Raw genomic sequence first — 23,959 nt, forward strand, 5'->3', positions numbered from 1 at the left:
TAGACAATAATGTCACAACGCTAAACTCTTGCAGCTAATTTCATTTCAATCTTCACTTTAATTCTTATTTAAACTGGGGTGAAGCTATTTTTTTAATGTTCAATATACAGTACATGAATGTGTGTGTGTGTGTATATATATATATATATATATGTATGTGTGTGTGTATATATATATATATATATATATACACACACACATACAGAATATTTAAAGAATAGCATATTATGTTGGTGTGTATATCTTAAACAAAAATAAATAACTTGCATATGTGAGTGCAAGCCGGAATAGGCAGCAGAGAATGAATATGATATGTTGATAAAAAAAATATATTTTCCATATTGAATTTAGGTGATTACCGCTCAAAGTTAAAAGATTCATTTACAGTATTGACACGAACATGCTGACCGCACACTTGATATTTTATTATAATATCAGATGGTTTGACTTGCGCTGCACAGCTTGTACTATTTTGGTACATATTGGTAAAATGGTCCGTATATGCATGAGGTGTTTAAGATCACATGCTTTAGTGACAATTCTTCACGTAATCTCGCAGTGAAATGTAAATATTAGGTCCTTCTTTCCTGAAGGATGTCCAGTGAAAATGGCACAATATCAGGATCTCTCCAAATGTTTTTGTTTGGCCTCTGAACAAACAGTATTTAATACATTCACAACAACTGAGAGTGAACTGAGAACATGTCCACAACAGTTTACAATATCTTGTCAAATTAAATAATAATAGAAATAACTGTAAACATTAACATCACATTCATCAAATAGATCTATTAAATCTGCAAATAATGGCCAACATGATACAGGAAACTTTGGGATAGTAATATTTCCAGATATCAAATTCACCATGATATGATAATGTCCAAGTGACCATAGTTATGGTTATTAGCCTTTACTTTATGATCCAAGAATATAATAATGGGAACTGTGATTTTCCACCCAATGAACATCCAAACCTTGATCGTGAGGAACTGTTTGAACTGGTTTCAGATCTGTGAAAACTGCAATTTGCAAATAGCTTCAACAAAACGGTTCATAAATCAGTGCAGCGTGACAAATGAAGGGTGTAAACATTACGATCCTCTAAAATGGAGACACTTTAAATGATAAAAAGTGATGAATCACTCAAGGCAGAGTTTGTGAAAAATGGCAACGATCATCTCCATGCGAAGGCATCCTTGGTGTCTTCGCCTTTTTTTTGGTAAAATGGATTGCCATGCACTGTTGATATTTGCTTCAGTCACTATTCTCAGGTCCACAAAGAAAAAAATCGTTCATTGCTTGAACACAAGAAAAGTCTTCATCGTTTCCAAAAGCCCAATCTCAACACACTGCACAGCAAAAAAGAAAAAAGAAAAAGCAAAACACTCCAGCGGGTGCTTGAGCCTCCAGTCAGCCCACAATAGATCACATGATACAGCAGTTTGTCCTGCGATAGGTCAGTTATGGCAGCAGTTGTCAAAATAAGAGTCCTTCTTTTGCTCCAGATTCACCCCCTTCTCTTCTGTGAGGACACAACGGCAAATAAATAAATCAAATAAAAATAGGCAACATCACATTATTTGAGCAATTCTATTCCTATTATTTTTTTACTTGCTTTAATGGAATTGCATAAATATAATGCATTCAGAAAAAAAAAAAAAAAAAATCCCACCTTGCATGAACTCTAAAGCACAGTTACTGAAATCATCCGCCACCTTCTGAAACACCTCATCTGTACGGGAATACAGAAGTGAAACGTCTCGGTATGTAATAGCACGTTACACATGAGCAGCGCTCCACACACTGAAGAGTCACTTACTCCAAATGTTATTATTGGTTTTAAATGACAATACAAAATAACACATCATAAACAGTAGACAGTAAAATATGATCTCCCTACTCAATCCAATATCTAAAAAATAAAAAAAATAAAAAAATTAAATAGAAATAAAAAGAAATAAGTAAAATAAAAATATAAAAAATATAATAATAATAAAAAGAAGATTCACTTACCAACATTTTTCCCTGTTTTGCTGGAGGTCTCGAAATGTTGAGCACCTATTTCTGCAAAGCAAAGTTTGTTTTTACGAATTGTTTTGCATGAAAAAAACAACTAAATTCATGCTTACCATCTGCAAAGTCCTGAACATCGTGGTAGTCCACTTGCCGCACGCTCCGGTCGGCTTCGATGAGGTCACTCTTGGTCCCGCACAGATATATCTTACAGTGCTGAAAATAAAATAATGCGTCAGTGAAGATCCGAATGATCTGAAGACGTTCCTGTGGTTTGTTTTACCTCTTCACAGTTCTGTAACTCCTTCACCCAGAACCTGACCCGTTTAAAACTGCTGCTGTCAGTCAGATCTAAGAGCAAAACGCACACAACATTTATGTTTTACAACTTCTATCTTGCAAGGGACTCATTTTCTTATGATTATTTCCATAAGTTTGGAGTTTTCATTCAGCAAGGACGCATCAAATTTCTGTGGTTTCTTTTACGCATTTTTAATTAAATAAATGCAGGCTTGATGAGCATAAGAGATTTCTTTCAAAAAAATGTAAAATATTTTTTATTTATTTTATTTTATTTATTTTATTATTTATTTATTTTTATAAATGTATTATTATTTTTTTTAAATAAATAAAAAAACATTGTTATATATATATATATATTAGACCAGTCAAAAAAAAAAAAGAACAAAATAGTAACAAATCGCATGAACAAAAAATAGTAAATAAATTAATCAAACATATTTCGTTATGTTAATATATTTTAATATTTTAACAGCCCTAAGCCTTTTTTTTGTCTCCCAAACTTTTAATTAGCCCTGATTAACTTCAAACTTATTTGAACCAAACACATGAAGGACTGGAACTACTGTAAAACAGACACCGAGTGAGCAAGAGTGAGCCGTTTACTTGCTCACCGTCACCTGACTGCTAGACTAGCTGTACATCCTGCAATTTTTTTCCAAAAAACAAAACAAAAAAGCGCCACTTTCCATGTCAGACAGTGAGAGAGGGATATACCATAGCAGACGATGGCAGCGCGGGCTCCTCTGTAATAGATTCTGCTCATGGCCTCGTAACGTTCAGACCCAGCCGTGTCCTGAGGTGAAAGAAAACACATCAAGTCCCTAATGAGTGGTTGACAAGCGTATATGAAGACCCTAGCAACAACAACACTTACCCATATTCCCAGTGTAACCACTTTGTCACCGACATTGAGGGCTTTTGCAACAAACGCAGCCCCTATAGTCTTAATGAGACAAAAACAAAAGTACACGTCAAGGCTAGCCCCATCATATCATATCATGGACATCAGAGGAAGGAAGGTGGCGTTACCTGTGCAGCTGGTTTATGTGACACATGATTAGAGATAGCTCATACTCAGGCAAATGTACATCTGACACAAAAATGTCCTTACTGAGGACACTCAATCAATGACCAGAATGAATTACTTCTTCAGAATTATATGCAAACGCATGCTTACGTTTTGATACGGTCCAACAAGAAAGCGGCGATGTACGTATCTCTCCACCAGGCTGGTTTTACCCACACTCTCCTTGCCCAGCATGACCACCTTAGCGTCCACTCGCATGGCAGTCATGATTATTTTGGTTTGTAGAAAAAGACACTAGAAATGAAAGAACGAAAAAAAAACATTGTGTAGACATATATATACTGTAAATATATACATGATATCCATTGTGAAAATGAGGTGTGCAATTGTTTTCAAAGTGCACTTGTAGTGTAGGCTACTTCAAATATTGAAGGTATATTTAAAAAAAATACTTGCAGTAATATAATATTAACGAATACGTGTAATTAAAGAGGGTAAACTTACATGATTGTTTCTTTAAAAAGTACACTTAGCAATAATGTCAAACTAAAAGATTTTCTCTGAAGTACATTTTAAATGTTTCGCTGTGTTTATGTATTTTGATATGTTGACAAAGTACTTGACGTTATTCGAGTTTACATTTAAAGTTAATTTTAAATATGGTAAATTTCAACTTCATTACAAATGTTTAATTATACAAGTAATTTAAACAAATGACAAAGGTTTTTACAAAACAAATCTTGTCAGTAACGTTACATCACGCAGTACACTAATCATATTTCAAAGACAATATTTGCGCAATTATTACAAAGATAAACTTCTTAAGTATACCAAAAAGCACAGTTAAACTGAAGAGTAATATAAATTTAAATTATACAACATGTTCAAGTTAGCATTTAGTCGACATAAATAGTATGTTTTTTTTAATGTAACGTTGTGTAAGAAATCAGAGCTAGCTTTGGCTAATGCGCAGTTTCAGTTTATCAAGCAAACTATTATCTATATTATGAAACACACTAAAGGTTTGTTGACCTTCTCATTATTTTTACTCACCTGTATATCAGTTGACGGGACTTCAGGGCGACTTTACTGACAGATGAATACTGTAACTGGGTGGCTAATGGTTCAGTTAGCAATCCACACTGACGTCCAGTGAAAACTCCTAATAATACTACAGTTAAAGACTACTTGATGAATAAATACATAAGCAGCAGCGAATCACGAGACACCTCGATGTAAGGACACGGGCAAAAATAAAATATTCAGTGTTCACCGTAAAACGAAAGAAAAACAATCAGCTTAGATTTCAACATCACTAAATACAGCAGAGCTAGATCATTTCCGAGACATATTTTTCCCGTTAACAAGGGAAAACTACAACAAAAGGTCTGACAGATGTTAGATGTCTAGCTTGAATAAACCAGTGTGTGTGTGTTTTTGTTTATATAGAGGAGGATGTGACTTCACTACTAGGGTCAGTGGTTGTGTCTCAAATGGTGATGATGAATGAATCGGGAAACAATTGTTCTTAAGAGTCGGAACTGTTCAGAGTGAATCGGTTACATCATTTCTGAGGGTTTTGTCTGGAATAAAACGTTCTGGAAATATGTTTACAACTTAATACTTGTTTATGAATTAGAACTAATTATAGTGCAAAACGTGAAAACATATAAATAGCATTGCTTAATGTAAATGCTTATTGTATTTAGGTCCGAAATGTCTTTTAACGAATTGAATTAAACTTGGACAAATTGAATTATCGTTAACAACACTTATTCGAAAAACATAATATAGCTTTATTGTAACGGTTTAACGCTTGTAATATGCCACGCCGGTATGTATGTCAGAGACCACATTATCGTTTAAAATCAGTTTTTTGAAACGAACTGCTCGAAAGAACCGATTCGCAGAAGGCACGCGCTGCAGTTTGGGCGCGTTGATTGTCTAAACCGCTGCTGATTGGTTGCTCGAGTCACTTGGCGCGTCACTGTTGGGTGAATCTCTCTATGATTGGTTGCTTGCCTCCGCCACTCATCCTTCCGTCATCCCGAGTGGCTGCGTTGCTTCGGCACCGCCCCCGGTGGCCATTATGCGGTCTAGGTAGTCGACTCATTACGTTTTGAAACACCACCGAACCGAGTCTTCAGGGGAGGAGAAGCTGAGCTCGTGTGAAAATGGCGTCTCCGAAAACAGTGCCTAAAGATGCACAGGTAAATAATGAACCAGTAACGGTTTTATCGCTGTGCTTTGCACCATTCATTGTTATTAAAGTCTTAAAGCAGCATGATTAAAGAACGAATGTGCATTTTATTCATCTTACTGATTTTTCTTTGTGGACATACATGCGTTAGCACGCTAACTGGTCCACCGACTGTAATGCAGGGGTTTGAGTTTCAATTTGGCGCGGTTCTAACACGTTGTGTTATTATTTTCCATATTTTGGGATTATGAAGGTTTCCATATATGATTTATTTACAGATGTGAAGGAAGATGTGCACTGGCTGCAAATAACCTGCAATAGAGTCGAATTGATGCCAATAAATCATGCATAATATTTCCCTTTCGCATTTTTTTGCTTTCTTCTTCTTATTTTTATTATTATTATCTTTAAAGGTTATGATGCAGATTCTTAAAGACATGGGGGTCACGGAGTACGAGCCTAGAGTGATCAATCAAATGCTGGAGTTTACATACAGTAAGTCAGGATGCTTTAAATGAAATCAAAATTGACAATGCTTATTTGATCATTGAACATTGCAATATTTATTATGAATGATTTATCTATGCAAGTCATTCATGTTCTCTCTTAATATTTAATCAAAACTACTCGCAATGACATCGCTTCTCTGATGACGTGTTTAGTGGCGCGAGGGCGGGACAACCTGTCACTCACATGACATCACATCACAGCAATGGCAAACCACAACAATCCTATCTAGTCCCGCCCCGCCCTACTTTTTTTCTTGTTCGAGAAGCCAGATGTACTGAAGAAAAGACTATCCGCTTCATGCCAACCTTTTAAGTATATTGTGACATGCATTGATAAAATGTAAATGCACTCCAGCAATAAGCTTTCTGTACTTGTAAATCATTCAATAACATTTTAATGTTTTTATACAGGATACGTAACCACTATTATTGAGGATGCAAAAATATATTCCACCCATGCCAAGAAGTCCAGTGTGGATGCAGATGACATAAGGTTAGCGATCCAGTGTCGAGTGGATCAGTCGTTCACATCTCCTCCGCCACGAGATGTAAGTCTCTCTTGATGACTAATTCATACCTCATATATGACTTCTGGTAATTAATGAACAGTGCTGTTTGGTCCATGGTTTCAGTTTCTGTTGGACATTGCAAGGCAGAAGAACCAAACCCCTTTGCCCCTGATCAAACCGTACACCGGTCCACGTCTTCCACCAGACCGCTACTGTCTGACCGCACCGAACTACAGACTGAAGTCCCTGCAGAAAAAGGTATTACTCTAGATGATATGTGTTAATATACACATCAAAGTTTTGTATTTGGCCATCTATGGATATTTGAGAGGAGACCTAACTTTTTTTTTGGCTCAGAGGCCCGCCTTTTATCCACGACAATATTCAAAGCCATAGTTTTTCAAAATGTATTTTATTTTAATCTATGGGTTTATCTATTTTCTGTTGATTTAAAAAAAGGAAAAAAAAATATTATTATTATGATTTAAGGCTTCCAAAATCTCTTTTCAGTAATTAAGTAATTTAAAAAAGTTTTTCAAAATTTTTAGCGAAAGTTTGCAGGGAAAAGGTCCCGTGAAGTCACTTTTCAAATCAAGTAACTTTATTGGCAAACACGAAAAAAAATCATGCCAAAAATGAGGGAAATCCGACCTTTAAGGACACTTTATTTCTTTGTGAATTAATAATTTATCGTGGCGTATTTCCATAAGATCATTTCTCAATGCTAATCAAACTAGCTATAACTGAAATAAAACCATGCCAACGTCTAGGTGTGGTGAAGGGTGTGTGATGTTTTTTTTTTTTAATAAAGGCATTAAAATCAATTTTCAAAAGATGATTTTTTTTATTCCTCTATTATGCTGATCACTATATATGAAGAGTTCAGATGCAAAAGCCTCTAAGTGCCATTTGAAATTTTCTTCTAAAATGGTCATTTTTATCAAGCTTGTATATTTAAGTTCAGTAATTTCACTTAAATGGCAATGATAATTACCTATTAATTGTTATTTAAGTGAAATTACTGAACTTAAATATACAAGTTTGACAAAAATCATCATTAAAGAAGAAAATTTCAAATGGCATTTAGAGGCTTTTGCATCTGAACTCTTCATATATAATATATGGTAAAGTTTCAGTAGTCTTTTTTTTCCCCCCAAGTCTTGAAAATATTAGTTTGTGGTTTTAGTTTTTAGTTCGACTATAATAAACCCAACAGGAACTTTTAAAAAGAGGGTTTCTTCATATCCAGACTGTGTGAAATCCAATCCTGGTTCTTCACATGAAACAAACAGATGTGAATGAAAATGTACCGTCTGATATGGTTCTGATGTGCATGTTTAGGTGTCTTCGTCCACGGGCAGGATAACAGTGCCACGGTTGAGCGTCGGAGCCGTGTCCAGCAGGCCGAGCACACCAACTCTCGGTCAGTTACTCCAAATACTTTCTGTATGAACTAAAACATCTCTGAGTTTTCAGGACTCTTTGCTTGCTCACTATTTCCAGCATACATTCATTGATTCACAATAATACACAAAATCTAAAAGTCGGTTTTCAGGATCCCCGTTGTGTTTTTCAGGTACTCCATCAGTGCAGACGGTGGGGACCAAAGTGGGAACGCCTGTGTCACTGAGCGGCCAGCGCTTCACCGTTCAGATCCCCAACTCACAGGCTGCCTCTGTCAAATCAGGTACCCACCTTTCACCAAGCAGTTCTCTTTGGATGATCTTCTTGTATATAAAGGACCATGTGAATGATTTTGTGCCAAATCAGTGAGCAGGTCAAAAGTTAACTCTTCAGGCCCCAAGGTTTTTAAATGCTGGATTTTTACATCAAAATTTCTTAATTTTGCTTAAAGATAGAGATCTACTGTAAATTAGAAACATGTTGGGGATGACTGAAAGTTCATGTACTCATCTAATTTGCATATTATGACGTCATCATATTATGACCCTTTTGGATTTCATAATATTCAGGAAATTGTTGATATTAGACTGATATTTGAAATTATTTGCATGTTTTATTTTATTTTAATTTTATCCTCATTCCAAATGATGAGAAAAGAGGAAACCAACAACAACAGGAGAAAAAACGCATGTGAACAGGAGCCTACTGTTTGATCAGTTCATCAGTAATATTCAGGAAATAGTAGATATTGAATTGATGTTGGAATTTATTTACATGATTTTTTTTTCTCTTTTTTTAATCCTCATTCCAAATGATCGGAAAAGAGGAAACAAACAAGAAAATAGGAGAAAGTAAAAATAAATTACATTCAAGTAGAAACATATTTTTTTAATTTGTAATATTTCACAATATTACTGTGAAAATAAAATAAAGACTTTTGACAGGTCCTGTAAGAGAAATAAAAACATGACAGGCTTTAAGAACGTGTAGTGAATTATGAATTTAATTTGTTTTCATTCACAGCTACTCCTACTACTCCCACGGTTCAGAATGTCCTCATCAACCCCTCTCTCATCGGCTCCAAGAACATCCTCATCACTACCAATATGGTGTCGCAGAATTCATCGAGTGACTCTACGTCTCTCAAGAGGAAGCATGAAGATGAGGATGACTATGATGCTTTATGACCTGCTGTGTTTTCTTACTAGTATTGAAGCAAACGTGATTATGTAAATAAGCATTTGATAACTCTGAATTTGCCTTTCAGTAGTATTGTCTTGTTTAGAATGTTACCATTGCATATTATCTTTTATTGTTAATTCTTGTAAGTAAAAAATAAATCAAAATAAAATGATAAATTGTGTTTAGACTTCATTTAGTGGTTGAGTTACTAATATGGTGCAAAAAATCTTGATCACCCTGAGCCAGCTTAATAAATCAAGGGCAGTTTAATTATTTATATAATTTAAACTCAATATTAGGTGTAAATGAAACATAACGTTCTTATGAAACCAATGAAATGCCAGCAGAGGGAGCTAGTTAAACAAGGGCTGTTACTCCAGGATGATGATATTTATATATGCTCATGGTGTATTATACTGATATATATATATATATATAATTTAGAGGTAGCAAACGAGAACGGAACAACATTTTTACATAGCAAAAAAATCTCATGTGCGCATATAAAAATAGCTCTTAAATTTCGAAGTGTTTTTTTCTAGATAAATAATGCAGGGTTTTTCGAGGTATTTTTTTTACACATATTTCATATGTGTATCCCAAGCATGTTAACTTAAGTTCCTTTTGTTATTGATGAACCAGATAGGAGCGGGTTTTAATAGAGCTAATCAAATATGATCCTTCTATTTTATAGTCCAGAACGAACTTTTTAGTGAGACCGCGTATCTCAATTTGTTTTTCATTCTGTTTAGTTTTAACGATTTAAAATGCGTCAGTCTTCTAATTGCATTAAACAATGAAACATCCTTCGGTAGTGTCGAAGTGCCGTAGTGCAACTGTTTGCTGTTTACTTCACTAGCCAGTCACGTAGACTCTTACGTAAACGTCAAGAGCAGCTCTGTGATTGGCTGAGAAGAGTGTCAATCAAACCTCCTTCATCCAATAGTGTCGTTACTCGCTCTCAAACTATGGCGGCCATGTTGTATCCGCGGGGGATTGGAGGCTGCTCGGAACCGAGTCTCTCGTCAGCTAGGAGTACATGGTGAGGCTCTCGGGCTTGAACTCGTCTGGGTTTTACACCATCAGAGATCTACACTCCTCGCCATGAGCCGTCCGTCCTCGACGGGTGGTGCGGCTGGGGGACTCGGAGCTGGTAAAGCAGGAGGAAGTAAGCATGGAGGTTCTGGAGGAACCGCCGCAGCCACAGCCGCCGCCGCCGCAGGGGTCTCTGGCTCTGTCCCGGGCTCTGGTACTGTGCCCGCGGTCGCTGTAACCCTTCCTGCCGTTGCCCTACCGGGACAGTCAGCCGAACTGACAGCGTTGTTTGAATGCCCAGTGTGTTTCGACTATGTGCTGCCTCCGATATTGCAGTGCCAGGCTGGGCATCTGGTGTGTAACCAGTGTCGGCAAAAGCTCAGCTGCTGTCCAACCTGTCGCGGCCCTCTTACGCCGAGCATAAGGAACTTGGCTATGGAGAAAGTTGCATCTAACCTACCGTTTCCGTGTAAGGTAAGATCATCCACCCCTAAGCACTGATGAAATGCATTCACAACTTTCTTTATAACCACTCCAGATACCTGCCAGGTTGTTTCATTCAGTACTGTATGATGATGATGGCACACAGGCAGCCATGAGTTTAGGAAGTGTGCTTATATCCTGTAACTAAAGCTCAGATGCCACAGGTGTATTACATCAAGCCAAGAACACGCAGCGCAGTCTCCTTCATTCATATTTTCAGTCTGTTTAAATACTTTATCTATTCTTTATTGTAGCTGTTCGTAAATTGATATCATATCTCTAAAATTATATATGGAGCATCCCTACCAAAACCGATGTATCAACATTGTCTCAACCAGTGGCGTGTGTTTGGGGGCGGGGTTATCATTTTGTTCAACGAATGACAAGCAGGGGCGGGGACTGGGGAGTGTTTCGGAAACCTGTGTGAGAACATTCATTGTTTTTTTTTGTTTTTTTTCTTTCGTTTGTTGACGCTAGGGGCGCAGAAATTACACTTAAAGGGTTAGTTCACCAAAAAATGAAAATGATCTCATTAATGACTCGTCTCAAGCCTGTAAGATCTTCGCAACACAGTTTTAGATAATTTAGATTCAGTCTGAGACTTTTCTGTCCCTCCATTGGAAATGTATGTACGGTATAGTGTCCTTGTCCAGAAAGGAAATAAAGACATCATCAAAGTAGTCCATGTGACATCAGTGGGTTAGTTAGAATGTAGAATGTAGAAAGTGGGTTAGTTAGAATGTCCAAAAATAACAACAAAAACTGCGACTTTATTCAGCATTGTATTGTCTTCCGGTTCTGTTGTGGATCCGCGTTCTGCTGACGTAGACTCGGCTGACGTATGTCTGGTGGTGGCGATACTAAAATGTGATGTGAAAACAATGCCGACTGCTAAATGGTCGGAGAGAATCGTGCATTGGACGCGCCAGATGGAGTATCCAGAATAATCCCGCCTTTTTAAATAATTTGGCCAGAGATGGTTACTAAACGTACTACTATTATTACGGCAGCTCGAAAGAATACGCCATGGTCAAAGAGGAGGTGCAGACTTTCCTTTGTTTGGTGGGAGGAGCCAAAGGCGTTGCTATGACGACCGCGTACTATTTGTGGCGGTACTGTCTGCAACGGAAAACGGAGCGAAAAATCTATTTGGCAAACTGTGCATTATTCTCTTGTTGTTGAGTACACTCGTTATTGCGGTGCATTGTGGGATTGAATGAGTGCACTCAATATCCACTATGGTTTCACAGGCCCCCCATACTCCTCTTTATCGCTATGGACATAAAGTGTGTTTACGTGCAGTGCTGAGTCGTTCACAAGCTTTTTGCGCAATAAAGAGCTGTGTGCCTCACTGTATACGATTAAAAACATTTTCTGGTTTGCCACCTCATCCAGTGCTTTTTCACCTTATAAAGTTTAATTGTTGCAGATTTTGTCATCAAATGACTGACTAATAACTGATTTTGTGATGTAATTTCAAGAATTCAGTGGAAAATCTTAATTTTTATAATTCAGATTCCACCACATTTACTATGACACTAGATGTACAGTTGTCATACGGCCCAGAAAATAACAATCATTTAATCTTTCATAAGATAATGGCAAATTAAGGAAAAAAAGCAACATAAGCAAAAAAAAAAAGTAACATTTTGTTGATTTTTTGAAAAAACAGAGCGCTTGAATTGGATCAAACGGGTGATTTATTTGCTGATGGAAAGCACACAATCACAGTACGTGATTACTTATTATTATTTTAAGGGAGAATTAACCTCTAAAAATGCTGGGTTGTTTTAACCCAGCTTTGGGTCAAATATGGACAAACCCAAACGTTGGGTTAAAAATGTCATTAAAAAATGTAACCCAATGGCTGGGTTTGTCTATATTTGACCCAAAGTTGGGTTAAAACAACCCAGCAATTTTAAGAGTGAAATTTACATTATCAGACAAGGATATGTCATATTTTACTGGGGTGATTATTGGTCTTCTAGATCATTTCACAAGATGTAAACAACACTGGTCCAGAACCAGAAGCACTTCCTGTTTCAGTTTTTAACACTACATAAAAGCTGGGATAAAATACAACCAACAGAACATTTAAAACTGAATCAAAAAGTTAAACAAACATCTTTAAGATGTTTTCTTTACATGTGAAATAAAGAAAACAGTTCCAAACTGAAACAGGAAGTGCTTCTGGACCAGTGTCGTTTACATGGTTTTGCTTGTTATTTGATGATCTGAATTGACTCTGGATTAGTTCTAGCTCTTGATACGGCATATTAAACACTAAGATCAGTTCACAGTTTTTTCCCGTACCATTGTGTAGCTTTCTGGGCAGTTTGAGCGTAACGTTTTCTGTTGACTGGCCTGATTCTCCTTGATTACATCATCAGTACATTAAAGTTGTATTCTCTCTATGTTATCGCTGGTTGAAAGTTGATCACTACTCTTGTTCCCTGGGGTAATGTTTCCTCCTTACAGTGGATATAATCAGGACATGGCAACTGGGACTTGATGGAGTGAGTCTGTGAGACAAGCCACAAGTAAAGGAAAGTAAGCCTCAACATTTGTGGTGAAAGTAAAGCTTGCTCCTCTGTTGTTTTATCAGTGTTCGAACCTCTTTTGAGAACACTCGTTCTGTACTTGCGTTTTTCTTAAGTGGTTAAGTTTCTCATGAATCTGCCTCTTTAAGATGCTTTTGGAGGAATGACTATATGGCTTTCTTCTGCGTAATATCTTAAAATATCTTGTTTTGTGTTCTGAAGATGAAAAGTCTGACAGGTTTGGAACATCATGAAGGTGACTAATTAATAACAAACTTAAGTCTGTGCTCCAAAGCGTCACATTTTTATGACAGTTTTTTTTTATGTGTAACTTTTTTTAATTGATGCACAAGGGCTAGAGAATGTCGACAATTTAGTCATTTGGATATGTTTGGTATTATTCTTGGTAGTCCACTTCGAGTAAAAATCAACTGGCTGTTGTCAGCATAGATATGCATACGTAGACGCCACACTCCCACGCCTTAGACACATCTGCGCTCCTGTCATCTTAGTTGCAACGGTCAGCGTGTGGTCACTCTCAGTAATAATCAATGTCGTCACAACATGCAGCTTCTGGTTGTGGAACCGTCGAGATGAAGTAATGGGATAACCTTTCATAGGTGAGAATGTGTTGGTTTGTGTTTTTGTATTAACTCAAATTATATATTTTTTTAACATGATACTTTTACTGTGCTAACGTTTTAATGTCTTGTCAGCTGGCGCGTTAACAATAAAACTTAGACAAATATTTCACATGCATTATTATACAAAATGCATGCACACAGAGATCTGCTGGCACTCAGTGTCTATTGACTTTACTCATGGACGGGTTAATGAGAAATGTGCAGTTTTTACACACGAGCTGTGCTGAGAGGTATTAAAGAGGTTTTCCTCCCCCTACTGTAAGAGCTGCGGCCCCTTCATCATATCGCTGGAGGAACGAGTGTGAGCGGCCCGTAATTAATTTCACAGATGAGTCGCTCGTTCGTGTGTGTGTGTGTGTGTGTGTGTGTGTGTGTGTGTGAAGGGACACGGTCAGCATATCGACATGTGAACTTCAGAGGGCAAAGAATGACAGACCGGAGGCCGAACGCAGAAAGGACGAGCGAAGTAAAGTGAGTGCTTTTAATGGCATCTGTACAGGACTCTTTATATCCTCAAGAATACGTGTGGTCGATAAAGCACAATTGTTGTTTATCGATATTTCTCGCACCATCATCCCTCCTGTTTCTGCACACTAGCCGAGATTCTAATAGTGTGCACTTTATATATTTATTTAATTCTTTTTGCACATTCACATTCCCAGTGAAGTGAGTTCGCTTCCTCCTTCTCTAAGAAAATCAATAATATCATGATCAGTTCAGACAGATCAGATCACAACCTCAGGTTAGTTACTAATTACTATGTCGGATTTTGAAGCAATTGATGGCAAAATTTGTAAAGAAACTTCACATATTTCAAAACGAACAAATTGACTCGAAAAAAGATTCATTCATTTTTGATGAACGAGTTTGAACAGGAGAGTCACGAACGCGCGTCACAGAACAGAGCAAGGCGAGCATTTCAGCTTATAAAACTATTTTTTTAATGATCGTTTCCCTTGATAAGACCCTTATTCATCGTCTGCAGTCGTTTAAAGCCCTTTGAACAATTTGCACTGAAACTCTCCCATTGGTCCCCATTGAAGTCCATTATATGGAGAAAATCCTGGAATGTTTTCATCAAAAACCTTAATTTCTTTTCGACTGAAGAAAGAAAGACATGGACATCTTGGATGACACGGGGGTGAGTAAATTATCAGCAAAAGTGCTTTTTAAAGTGAACTACTCCTTTAAGCCCCTGGATAAAACTGATCTCTATCAAACTTGCAATATTTTTACTGAACAATGACCATATGACCAGTGATTGGCATTTTTTTTTTTAAATTATTATTATTTTTATTGCTGTTTTTTGAGGGTGGGGGTGGAGGGGTATAGATAATACCATCAATTATATGCATTTATTCATTTTTTTTGGAAGTGCCATGATATAATATATGCATAAATAACACAATTATACAGCACAGCAATATTTTCTGGAAAGAGTAGAAAGAATGCACCGTTAGCTGTTTTAGCTTTATTTAAAGAAAGAATGCATAACGAGCAAACTAATACTAATTCTCGCTGCTGCTTCAGTGGATATGTTCTCCACGCTGTCACTTGTCATATCGCATGCAGATATATAAACACCTTTCAGCAACACTGAACTGCACACATTGACTGGACTATTATATACATTATTAGTCATATTACATAGCCACAACTGAAATCATATAAAATTATTCAGTGGTTTCTTTGGTTGCGGTCACATTAAGCTATGAGCATGTGAAATTACTTAGTCTTTCGGATCTGTTAATTAACAGAATTTAATTTTTGGGTGAACTATCCCTTTAAGTCGAACAGTAACAACACTGTAAAATATGTTGTTGGTTTAACTTAAAACAAATTTAAGTTGATTGAAATGGAAAAAGTGAGTTAATACATTGAAGGAGATTAATTTAATCATCATAAACTCAAAATAGTATGTTTTCTGAACTAAATAAATTAAGTTAATTTGACAAAAGAAAAAATGTTGTGATTACAAATCTTGAAAATATTTTTTTTTTTACAGTGAAAGCAAAAATAGATTCATCACCACTGTTTTATGATAAACACACCTCTTCTAATGTTCTTGCTGTTAATATATCATATATGTTCATCTGCAGTCCACTCTCAATTTGTAAGCTTTTGGAATGGAACAAAATATGACTGAATTATAGGCTTATATCATCCCTTTTTTTTATTACGGTCTTCCCAAACCATCCATGTTAGTCTACAGTAGCTAGCGCATGTTCTAGTAGTGTGTTTTGTTATGTATTTATTTTCCTCCTCCACTTGATTAGGAAGAACAAAGTAATTGCACATTCCCGTAAGCACAGTAGTTTCATTTCTGTGCAGCTCTTTATTATATGAAGGGAATTGCTTTTCATCACGCGCTGAGCTATATCATCCTTCGGCTCCATCTTCTGATTGGGTTATCTGATGCACACGAGCTCCTTCTTCACTGTACGATGTGAGGACGCCTATGGAAACGGTATTGACCTCTGGTGCCGCGTCAGCAGCATTTTGTATCCCACTGATCGTCACTCCTCACTTCTTCTGCACATTAATGATGGACGCAGCCAGCGATCCTTGACCACATTCTGCTCGGCCTGTTTAATGATGCGGACGCTTCTGCCCTCCGCTGGCTCTCTAGCGATCACGGCTCACTGGACACAAGGAAAACAGCCCATCGTGGAATACAACGATCCACACAAAAAGCAATTAATCATTTTAAAGTTAATAGGTTAATTAAGCTCAACTTCATTTGTGACAACTTTTAAAGAAAACCCTTACTGAAATAAGAATATACTTAAGCTTTCAGACACCTAATTGCATGTCAGTTGATCTTTTTTTTTCCTACTTATTACATTTTTATATGTAATTTCATAATTACTTCTATTGTCTGTTGAAATACGGTTAGGGTACTGCCGCATGTACAAGCATTTATGGTAAACAAAAATATACTTTAGTGTAATTTCTATTGAAACAAATGTCATACGTTACATTTGTATTTACACATTTGTAATGATTTATTTATAATATATTGACTTTATATAACACACTGCAGTTAAATAATCTAGTTCTTAAAAAGTGCTTTTGTGCAAAACGAGTGTACTTTAAATTATGACAAAAGGTTATTAAAACAACTAGTTTAATTATTTAAAATGTGTAATTAATAATCATAATGTAATTAATTATTAATGTCATCTCATGTCGCTCCAAAACCCCCCTCCATACAGTCAACAGGGAGACTATCAAACTATCAAATAGTTTTGAAACAACACGAGGGTGCGCAAATAAGAGCAGAATTTTTATTTTTGGGTGAACTCCGTGTCATACATTGTGATTGGATGTTTTGCTGTTTGGAAATGGTTTCAACAATGGTTTCTAATTGGGAAAAAAGAGTTAAATACGCATTTGGACGGTTCGCTGAATTTTTTTTGAGTTCCTCATCACTTAAGCTTTGTTTAATGTCCATTATAGCGCAGTCAATGTGCTCTTTAGCCAGCCATAATCAATCCCTTACTGGGTGACCTTTCCTCATCCCATTACAGCACTTTCCTTTAATCCATGGATGAGTTAAATAAGCTAAGTGAGGGCCCACCAATCCTCTTTTGTAGATATATAGCTTAATATCGTCCCTCCCCAGATCAGTTCCTCGATGTGAATATGGTTAAAGTAAGCCAGGCGAGATTAATGGGATGGCTCAATTGTCTCTGTTTCAATCATCTTCTCTTTGTAGCCGTTCTTCTACAGCCCGTCTCTGTCCCCATCCTCCATTCACTTAACGGAGACGTTGAATCGGGCCGTTCGGAGCAGCGAGAGCTCTGAGGGACTATTGTGCCTGAACGGACCGATTCCCAGGAGGCTAAACTGGAGCGGACGCCGCGCTTTGTCATACAATGGGGGCTCAAATTGAATGAAAGTGCAATTTAACCTTGTTCTACCCAATTAGGATTTGAGGAATAGAAGATATTGATGGTTGGACACGCCATAGACCGATTTTGATTTGTCGTTTCCTGTCGTGGCGTGTTATATGTGGTCGGGCTGAGGGGAAATGTTGTATGATTAAAGGGTTAGTTCACCCAAAAATGAAAATTATGTCATTAATAAATGTCGTTCCTAGCCCGTTCATCTTCGGAAATCAGTTTCAAATATTTTAGATTTAGTCCGAGAGCTTTCGTTCCTCCATTGGAAATGTGTACGGTAGAGTGACTTCATCAAAGACTTCATCAAAGTAGTCCATGTGACATCAGTGGGTTAGTTTGAATGGTTTTTTTGAAGCATCGAAAATACATTTTGGTCCAAAAATAACAAAAACTACGACTTTACTGATTGTGGATCTATAGACCAGACTGACGCGTGTGTGGTGTACAACACAACCCTGTGACCGAATCCTCCATTTTCCAAACCATTGGTCCAATGTGGCTACAGCGTAATATCCTACAGTAAATATACAGTAGAAATAATGTTTTAAATGGGACATATCATGCAAAATCCACTTTTTTAGCTCTTAAATGCATTTTGTTGTATATTTGGAGTGTTTATAAGTACAGAAAAGATGAAATTATTCTCTTCAGGTGCTTCGTTTATATCTTTATATTCTGTTTTGGTCATATTTTTCAACCTGTTCAGATTTTTCTGTTGTCTATGGCGTTTTTTGAGCAAGTGCGTCACCGTATTTGCAGCAGAACTGCCAAGAGAAAAGGGGCTTGTGGAGCTATAATAATGAGGAATTCAGACCCAAGCATTGCAGTTATGTTTTATATAGACCACAACGGTATGATTTATATGTAAAAATGAATGATTTAAAAGCATGATATGTACCCTTTAACCCTTGTGCTGCATTAGATTTTTTACACCGTTGAGTGCATTAAGGACCAAAAATGGCCACATATTAAACATTGCCTAAAATATTATATATTATTATTATTTTCCACTTTTACCAAGTTAAATCTTTTAACCAGCATCAGTCCTTATCATAACTACCAAAAATGTATTCAATTTCAGGATTTTAACCCTTTAATTACCAGTTTTGTTTGCGAAACCATCGATTTGTATAAGAGGAAAAAACACAAAAATTCAATTATTTTCAATAAACTAAATGCAAAGAGAAAACTTTAGATTTGGATTATCACAGTCCCACTTTGCAAAAAATCCCACTTGGCGCGTTAGAGACCAAAAATGGCCACCTATTAAACATTGCCTATTGCCTAAAATAAGGTGCATTTCCACCCATAGGGAATAAATATGTAGTGACATCATCACTATATAATGCAAATATAATGCTTTTGCTTCAAAATGAAAGGATGTTTGTGCAAAAATCATGTTTCATGTATTACTGACAGCCTCAGATTTAAACAACGTTTCAATGGGCCATTTTTGGTCTTTATGGTGCTGAGTGTTACTATTTGATCTACACAGTGTGTGTTATACATATTTTGCAAAATGGGATCAAATTTTTTACATGTATCCAAAAAGTCACAATTTTGCCAAATTTCATACCATTTGCATTAAAACAGCCAAAATGGTCAAAGAAATTAAACTGCAAAAGACCAAAAATGTCCCTAATGCAGCATAAGGGTTAATTGATGAAATTGTGTACACGGCAGTTTCAACGTCTGAGTTCAAGATAAATATTTTAATCTTACTACTGGAACAGTTTGCTAAGTTTCGAATAATTGTTAAACGGCAAGAACAAACCAACTTCTGGCTCTCTTCTTTGACTCCCTCAAGTGGACGATATTAGTGGAGTAATGTCTGATTTCGAACACAACTCATGTGTATGTAGGTTTTACATGACCTTTTGCTTTATTGCGCTGAGATATCACATCAGTGGTTTATAATATAGCCTGGCATATATGCCATGATGCCACGCGGCGTAGTGGAAAGTGTTGACACTAAATGAGTTGTGGCAGAATATAAATTTGTATAATGGCCGACATGGAAGTATCCAACTCATTTACCGCTGCTTCCAATCAGGGAGGGGAAGCCATTTCTCCTAATTCTCTCTCTCTCTCTCCCTTCATAGTCTCTCTATCATTTACATTTCACACTCTGTCGACCCTAAAATTTCCACGTTCCTCAGCTCTTTACATTCTGCTCATGTCTGCGTTAATCAGAGCTGGTATTCTCTCTAGCGTGTGTGTGTGTGTGTGTGTGTGTGTGTGTGTGTGTGTGTGTGTGTGTGTGTGTGTGTGTGTGTGCAGGAAATGTAAATTGGAGTGGTTTTGGAGTGTGCACACATTGGCAGGCTGCCAATCCCGTCCCGTCACCGTCTCGCTTGGCTTTTTGAGCACTTGTGCTGCAGTTGATTGATTGACAGGTGGTCCTCTCTGGTAAACTCTTCAGGGTACAGCTTTGACAGAAATTAGTGACTGTTGTAAAGTGAGCGATTACTACTGAAGTCTAGCCTCTCCCTCAGTTTGGGGATGTTTGTAATATTATACACATCCATGTGCTTAAATGTAACCTAAAACACCCTAGCAACCACCTAGCAACACCCTAGCAACCACCCAGAACACCTTAGCAACCGCATAGCAACACCATAGCAACCACCCAAAATACCCTAACAACCGCCTAGCAACCACCCAGAACATCGTAGCAACCACCCAGAACACCCTAGCAACCGGGTGGTGAGTTTTGCCACTGCAAGCACCACTTCACATTTTCTTCTGGAAATGTACAGCAGTTAGTGCCGGTCTGCTAATTGGGATGAAGTACTAATATATTTTGAAATGATGGTCAAAAATAAGAATTTAAGAATTATAAGAATAACCGTTCGGCCCAGCAGTGGAAAATTTTTTTTCCTGAGTACTAATAGGTTCAACGTCAGATATTATTAAGGCATCTCGGCTTTTATGTCTCCAATAAAATTTTGAGTTTTGGCATCTGTAACTCTGACTTGAATTATTTTAGACTTTTTCCACAATAAAAATCTGCATAATGATCTTACGAGTGGTAGCTGAGTAAAATACGTGTAATTTAAATGTTGCATTGCAAACGTTAATAACAGCCTTAACTCGTTAATGCTAGCAAATTTTTTTTTTTTTTTTTTTATTCATCCTTTATTTAACTAGGTAAAACCCATTGAGATTAAAAATCTCTTTTGCAAGGGAGACCTGGAAAATGATCATGGTATAAACTAGGCATGGGCATTTTTTAAAAATATCGCATTCAAATATTCGGGCTCATAAAAATCGAGTATTTGAATATTCGTTTATTTACATGACGTTTAACTAAAAGGACTTAAGTTATTTTTTAAGTGATTTCTCATGTGGTGACGATATAACGCAGATTCATTCATTAATATATATATATATATATATATATATATATATATATATATATATAATTTGATCAAAAGTAATTGTATTTTGTAAGTAATTCCAAACTTCGAGAGGTGTGATCAAATACAAACAACCTGTTAACGCTCCACAGCGCCACCCAGTGTATTTAGTTCTAACTGCGAGTTAGTGCTTGTTATTTTATCATGGATTCAGTGCATTTACGGCCGAATATTCATGCACACCCCTAGTATAAACGGGAAAATTTACGGTTAGCTGTGCATTAAATTATTTGAATGTAAAGGCAAAGAATGTTGTCTCCGTGGAGTGCATTCATTTACATTTATTCATTTAGCTGACACTTTTATCTAAAGCGCATTACAATTGCTATATATGTCAGAGGTCGCACGCCTCTGGAGCAACTAGGGGTTAAGTGTCTCAAGTCATATATCCCTTATGTTTACAACCGTAAAAGAAAACGCATCTCAAACGCATTAAACAACGCTCACATCTGACGGTGGTTTATGATTTAGTTTGAAGTCCTTCATATAAAGAACATCTCATGTTTAAGATAACTTAAGTTATACTTGCATTGCACGTCACAAACGACCTTGTAACCAATCAGATCAATGCGTGATCGTCAACCAGTGGATCTCTGAGTGAGTGAGTGGAGGCGGGGCTCATTTGCATATTGCATAATGAGGCAAGTTATATTCAAGCTATTTTATGGCATGAAGAATTTGACTTCAAGAGACTTTGAGAGCTGTTTATCGAGCTTCTTTGAATTGATTACGTGAACAGTTCCTGGAGTTACACATGACAAAACATTACTGGCTCTTGCGAAATAAAGACTTATGCCAGTATCAGTACGATCTGTCTCTGTCCCAGCTCAGCGAACATTAAGTCTAAACTGCAATCACGGGTCAATCTGTCATGCCCCATAAATCCATGAGCAGCATCGCTTCATTCAATTGCCTGTTTTGAGAACCCAAGGCAAGTTTAGTGCTTTCTGTGTCCTTTCTCTCATCATGGGGTCCACATGAAAACACTATTTTCTTTTTTTAGCTGGATTTATTTTTACAGCCATATTAGATCATATTTACCAAGGGGGCGAATAATTGTGACCAACACTCAAGCATATTCATTTAAAATAATTCTGCATTTTCAGCTTCAGAATAATGAATATTTTTTACTCTGGTGTCACTATTGTGCGTTGGGTTTCCGGCACCAGTTCATTTACACCCACAATGTAATATCAAAGTTAGCATTTTAATAAACAGTACATTTTTTGTTAACCTTTTATCATGTGTTTATCGCAATAATATCGTATCGCCAGTTCGGTATCGCATCGTTTAAAATGATTTTAGTTTTTTAGTGTTTTATTGTAATTTATTTAGACAAATCTGTGAAATGACTCAGTATTGATACACATCATTATCCAACGAGACATGCAGTAGGAGGAAGTTTTATTTTACCTAGAGTTAAAACTAAATCAATACAGAGCAATGTGTGAATGCAATTCGCTCCCAAATACTATAAAACAACAAAATACCTTGTATGGGTTCAAAATTTCACTTAAGAAATATTATCTTCAAAGAAATTTAGATGGTTAATGTTAATTTAATTAAGGAGATACTGTTGGAGTTCTTAGTTTATTTTTGATATAGATTTACTTGGAGTAGCAACATTGTATTTAAATTGTTTTTTATTATTTATTTTTCATTTTTATTATTATTTTTGTAAATTATGGCGTTAATTGTAAAATATGTATGAATGTTGTATACATGTCCTGTGTATATAGTGTGTAATGTGATGTAATGAATTGTATTGTCACATGGAAGATTGGAGGACCCCAGGAAGAATAGCTTTTAGCTTATGCTAAAGCTAATGGGGATCCAAATAAAACAAACAAACTCACACTGGGATGTTCTTACACCTGCCCGCCCTGAAATGCTCATGCGTGTCATAATAATGAAATAAGAAAGCGAGTGTAGGCCTATCACTGTACCCTCCTGATTGTCCTGCCAGTCATCGTCAGGCTAAAAATAGGCGGCCTTTTCCAAAGCGGGGAAACTGAGAGGTATGAGTCGTGTGTGTGTGTGTGTGTGTGTATGTGTGTGTGTGTGTGTGTGTGTGTGTGTGTGTGTGTGTGAAGGCCCTCACCCAGAAAGTGAAAGAGGCTAAAGATGAGGAGAATGCAGTGAGACAGATTGTCTCTCTCCTTGTGAATGAATGTAAATAAACCCTGTGTTAGTGACGGCTGGATCCACACACACACACACACACACAGATGTGTTGCGCATCTCGAGGCTGAGGAGACCGTGAAGGAGAGCGAGTCATGAAAAGAGAAATGGACAATGGGGAAAATATGAAATGCTGGAGCTGTGAGAATAAGTCATAGTCAGCAGGAGTAAAGAAAATCCAATGCATGGTGTGACTTTATTTTAGGCAAACACACACACACACACACACATGTGGAACATACAGGATCACACTGTATAAAAATGCTGGGTTGTTTCAACCCAAATTTGGGTCAAATATGGAAAAACCCAAAAATATAATTTAAAATTTTAACCCAACTTCAACTTTCTCTTTCAACTGTAATTTTTTTAAATTGCATTTTTAACCCAACGTTTGGGTTTCTCCATATTTGACCCAAATTTGGCTTGAAACAACCCAGCATTTTTTAGAGTGTATAGGCAATTTATTTGCAGTATATTTCATAAACAGGTCCCACGGTTTGGCACGCATGCGATTCACGGAGTAATCACAAAGTTTAACCATCATAGAGTGAAAGTTCATCATTTGAGATATTTTCCCAATATCCAATTTTCCCAGATCAGCCATT

At 36.8% G+C, this 23,959-nt stretch overlaps 3 protein-coding genes across 4 annotated transcripts in view; 2 read left to right on the forward strand and 1 right to left on the reverse strand.

Moving 5' to 3' along the window:
• Positions 1-401: 401 nt before the first annotated feature.
• Positions 402-5,298, reverse strand: rab24 (RAB24, member RAS oncogene family). 2 transcript variants are annotated; one of them, XM_089123758.1, is made up of 9 exons: positions 4,397-5,298; positions 3,494-3,637; positions 3,191-3,259; positions 3,031-3,109; positions 2,297-2,364; positions 2,130-2,229; positions 2,014-2,064; positions 1,673-1,732; positions 402-1,519 (listed from the first exon to the last, which is right to left on the reverse strand). In XM_089123758.1, exons 2-9 carry the CDS (start codon positions 3,608-3,610, stop codon positions 1,458-1,460), a joined length of 606 nt encoding a protein of 201 aa, XP_088979884.1. In that variant the 5' UTR covers positions 3,611-3,637; positions 4,397-5,298; the 3' UTR covers positions 402-1,457. The 2 variants fall into 2 exon arrangements, with proteins under 2 accessions (XP_088979884.1, XP_039536255.1); XM_039680321.2 differs by having other exon boundaries at positions 402-1,522.
• Positions 5,299-5,397: 99 nt separating this feature from the next.
• Positions 5,398-9,332, forward strand: taf9 (TAF9 RNA polymerase II, TATA box binding protein (TBP)-associated factor). Its single transcript, XM_039680320.2, has 7 exons — positions 5,398-5,553; positions 5,957-6,038; positions 6,464-6,600; positions 6,685-6,819; positions 7,903-7,984; positions 8,138-8,248; positions 8,989-9,332. Exons 1-7 carry the CDS (start codon positions 5,518-5,520, stop codon positions 9,150-9,152), a joined length of 747 nt encoding a protein of 248 aa, XP_039536254.1. The 5' UTR covers positions 5,398-5,517; the 3' UTR covers positions 9,153-9,332.
• A 687-nt stretch (positions 9,333-10,019) lies between these two features.
• The window catches only part of siah2l (seven in absentia homolog 2 (Drosophila)-like), a 35,388-nt gene continuing 21,448 nt past the window's right edge, over positions 10,020-23,959 (forward strand). Inside the window, exon 1 of the mRNA XM_039680312.2 lies at positions 10,020-10,656. Within this exon, the coding sequence (XP_039536246.2) occupies positions 10,252-10,656 (405 nt within the window). The 5' untranslated portion in view covers positions 10,020-10,251. The remainder of the gene's footprint in view (positions 10,657-23,959) is intronic.

Source organism: Pimephales promelas, chromosome 19 (genome assembly GCF_988280905.1).
Source record: "Pimephales promelas chromosome 19, fPimPro1.hap1.1, whole genome shotgun sequence".
NCBI classification, from domain to species: Eukaryota; Metazoa; Chordata; class Actinopteri; order Cypriniformes; family Leuciscidae; genus Pimephales; species Pimephales promelas.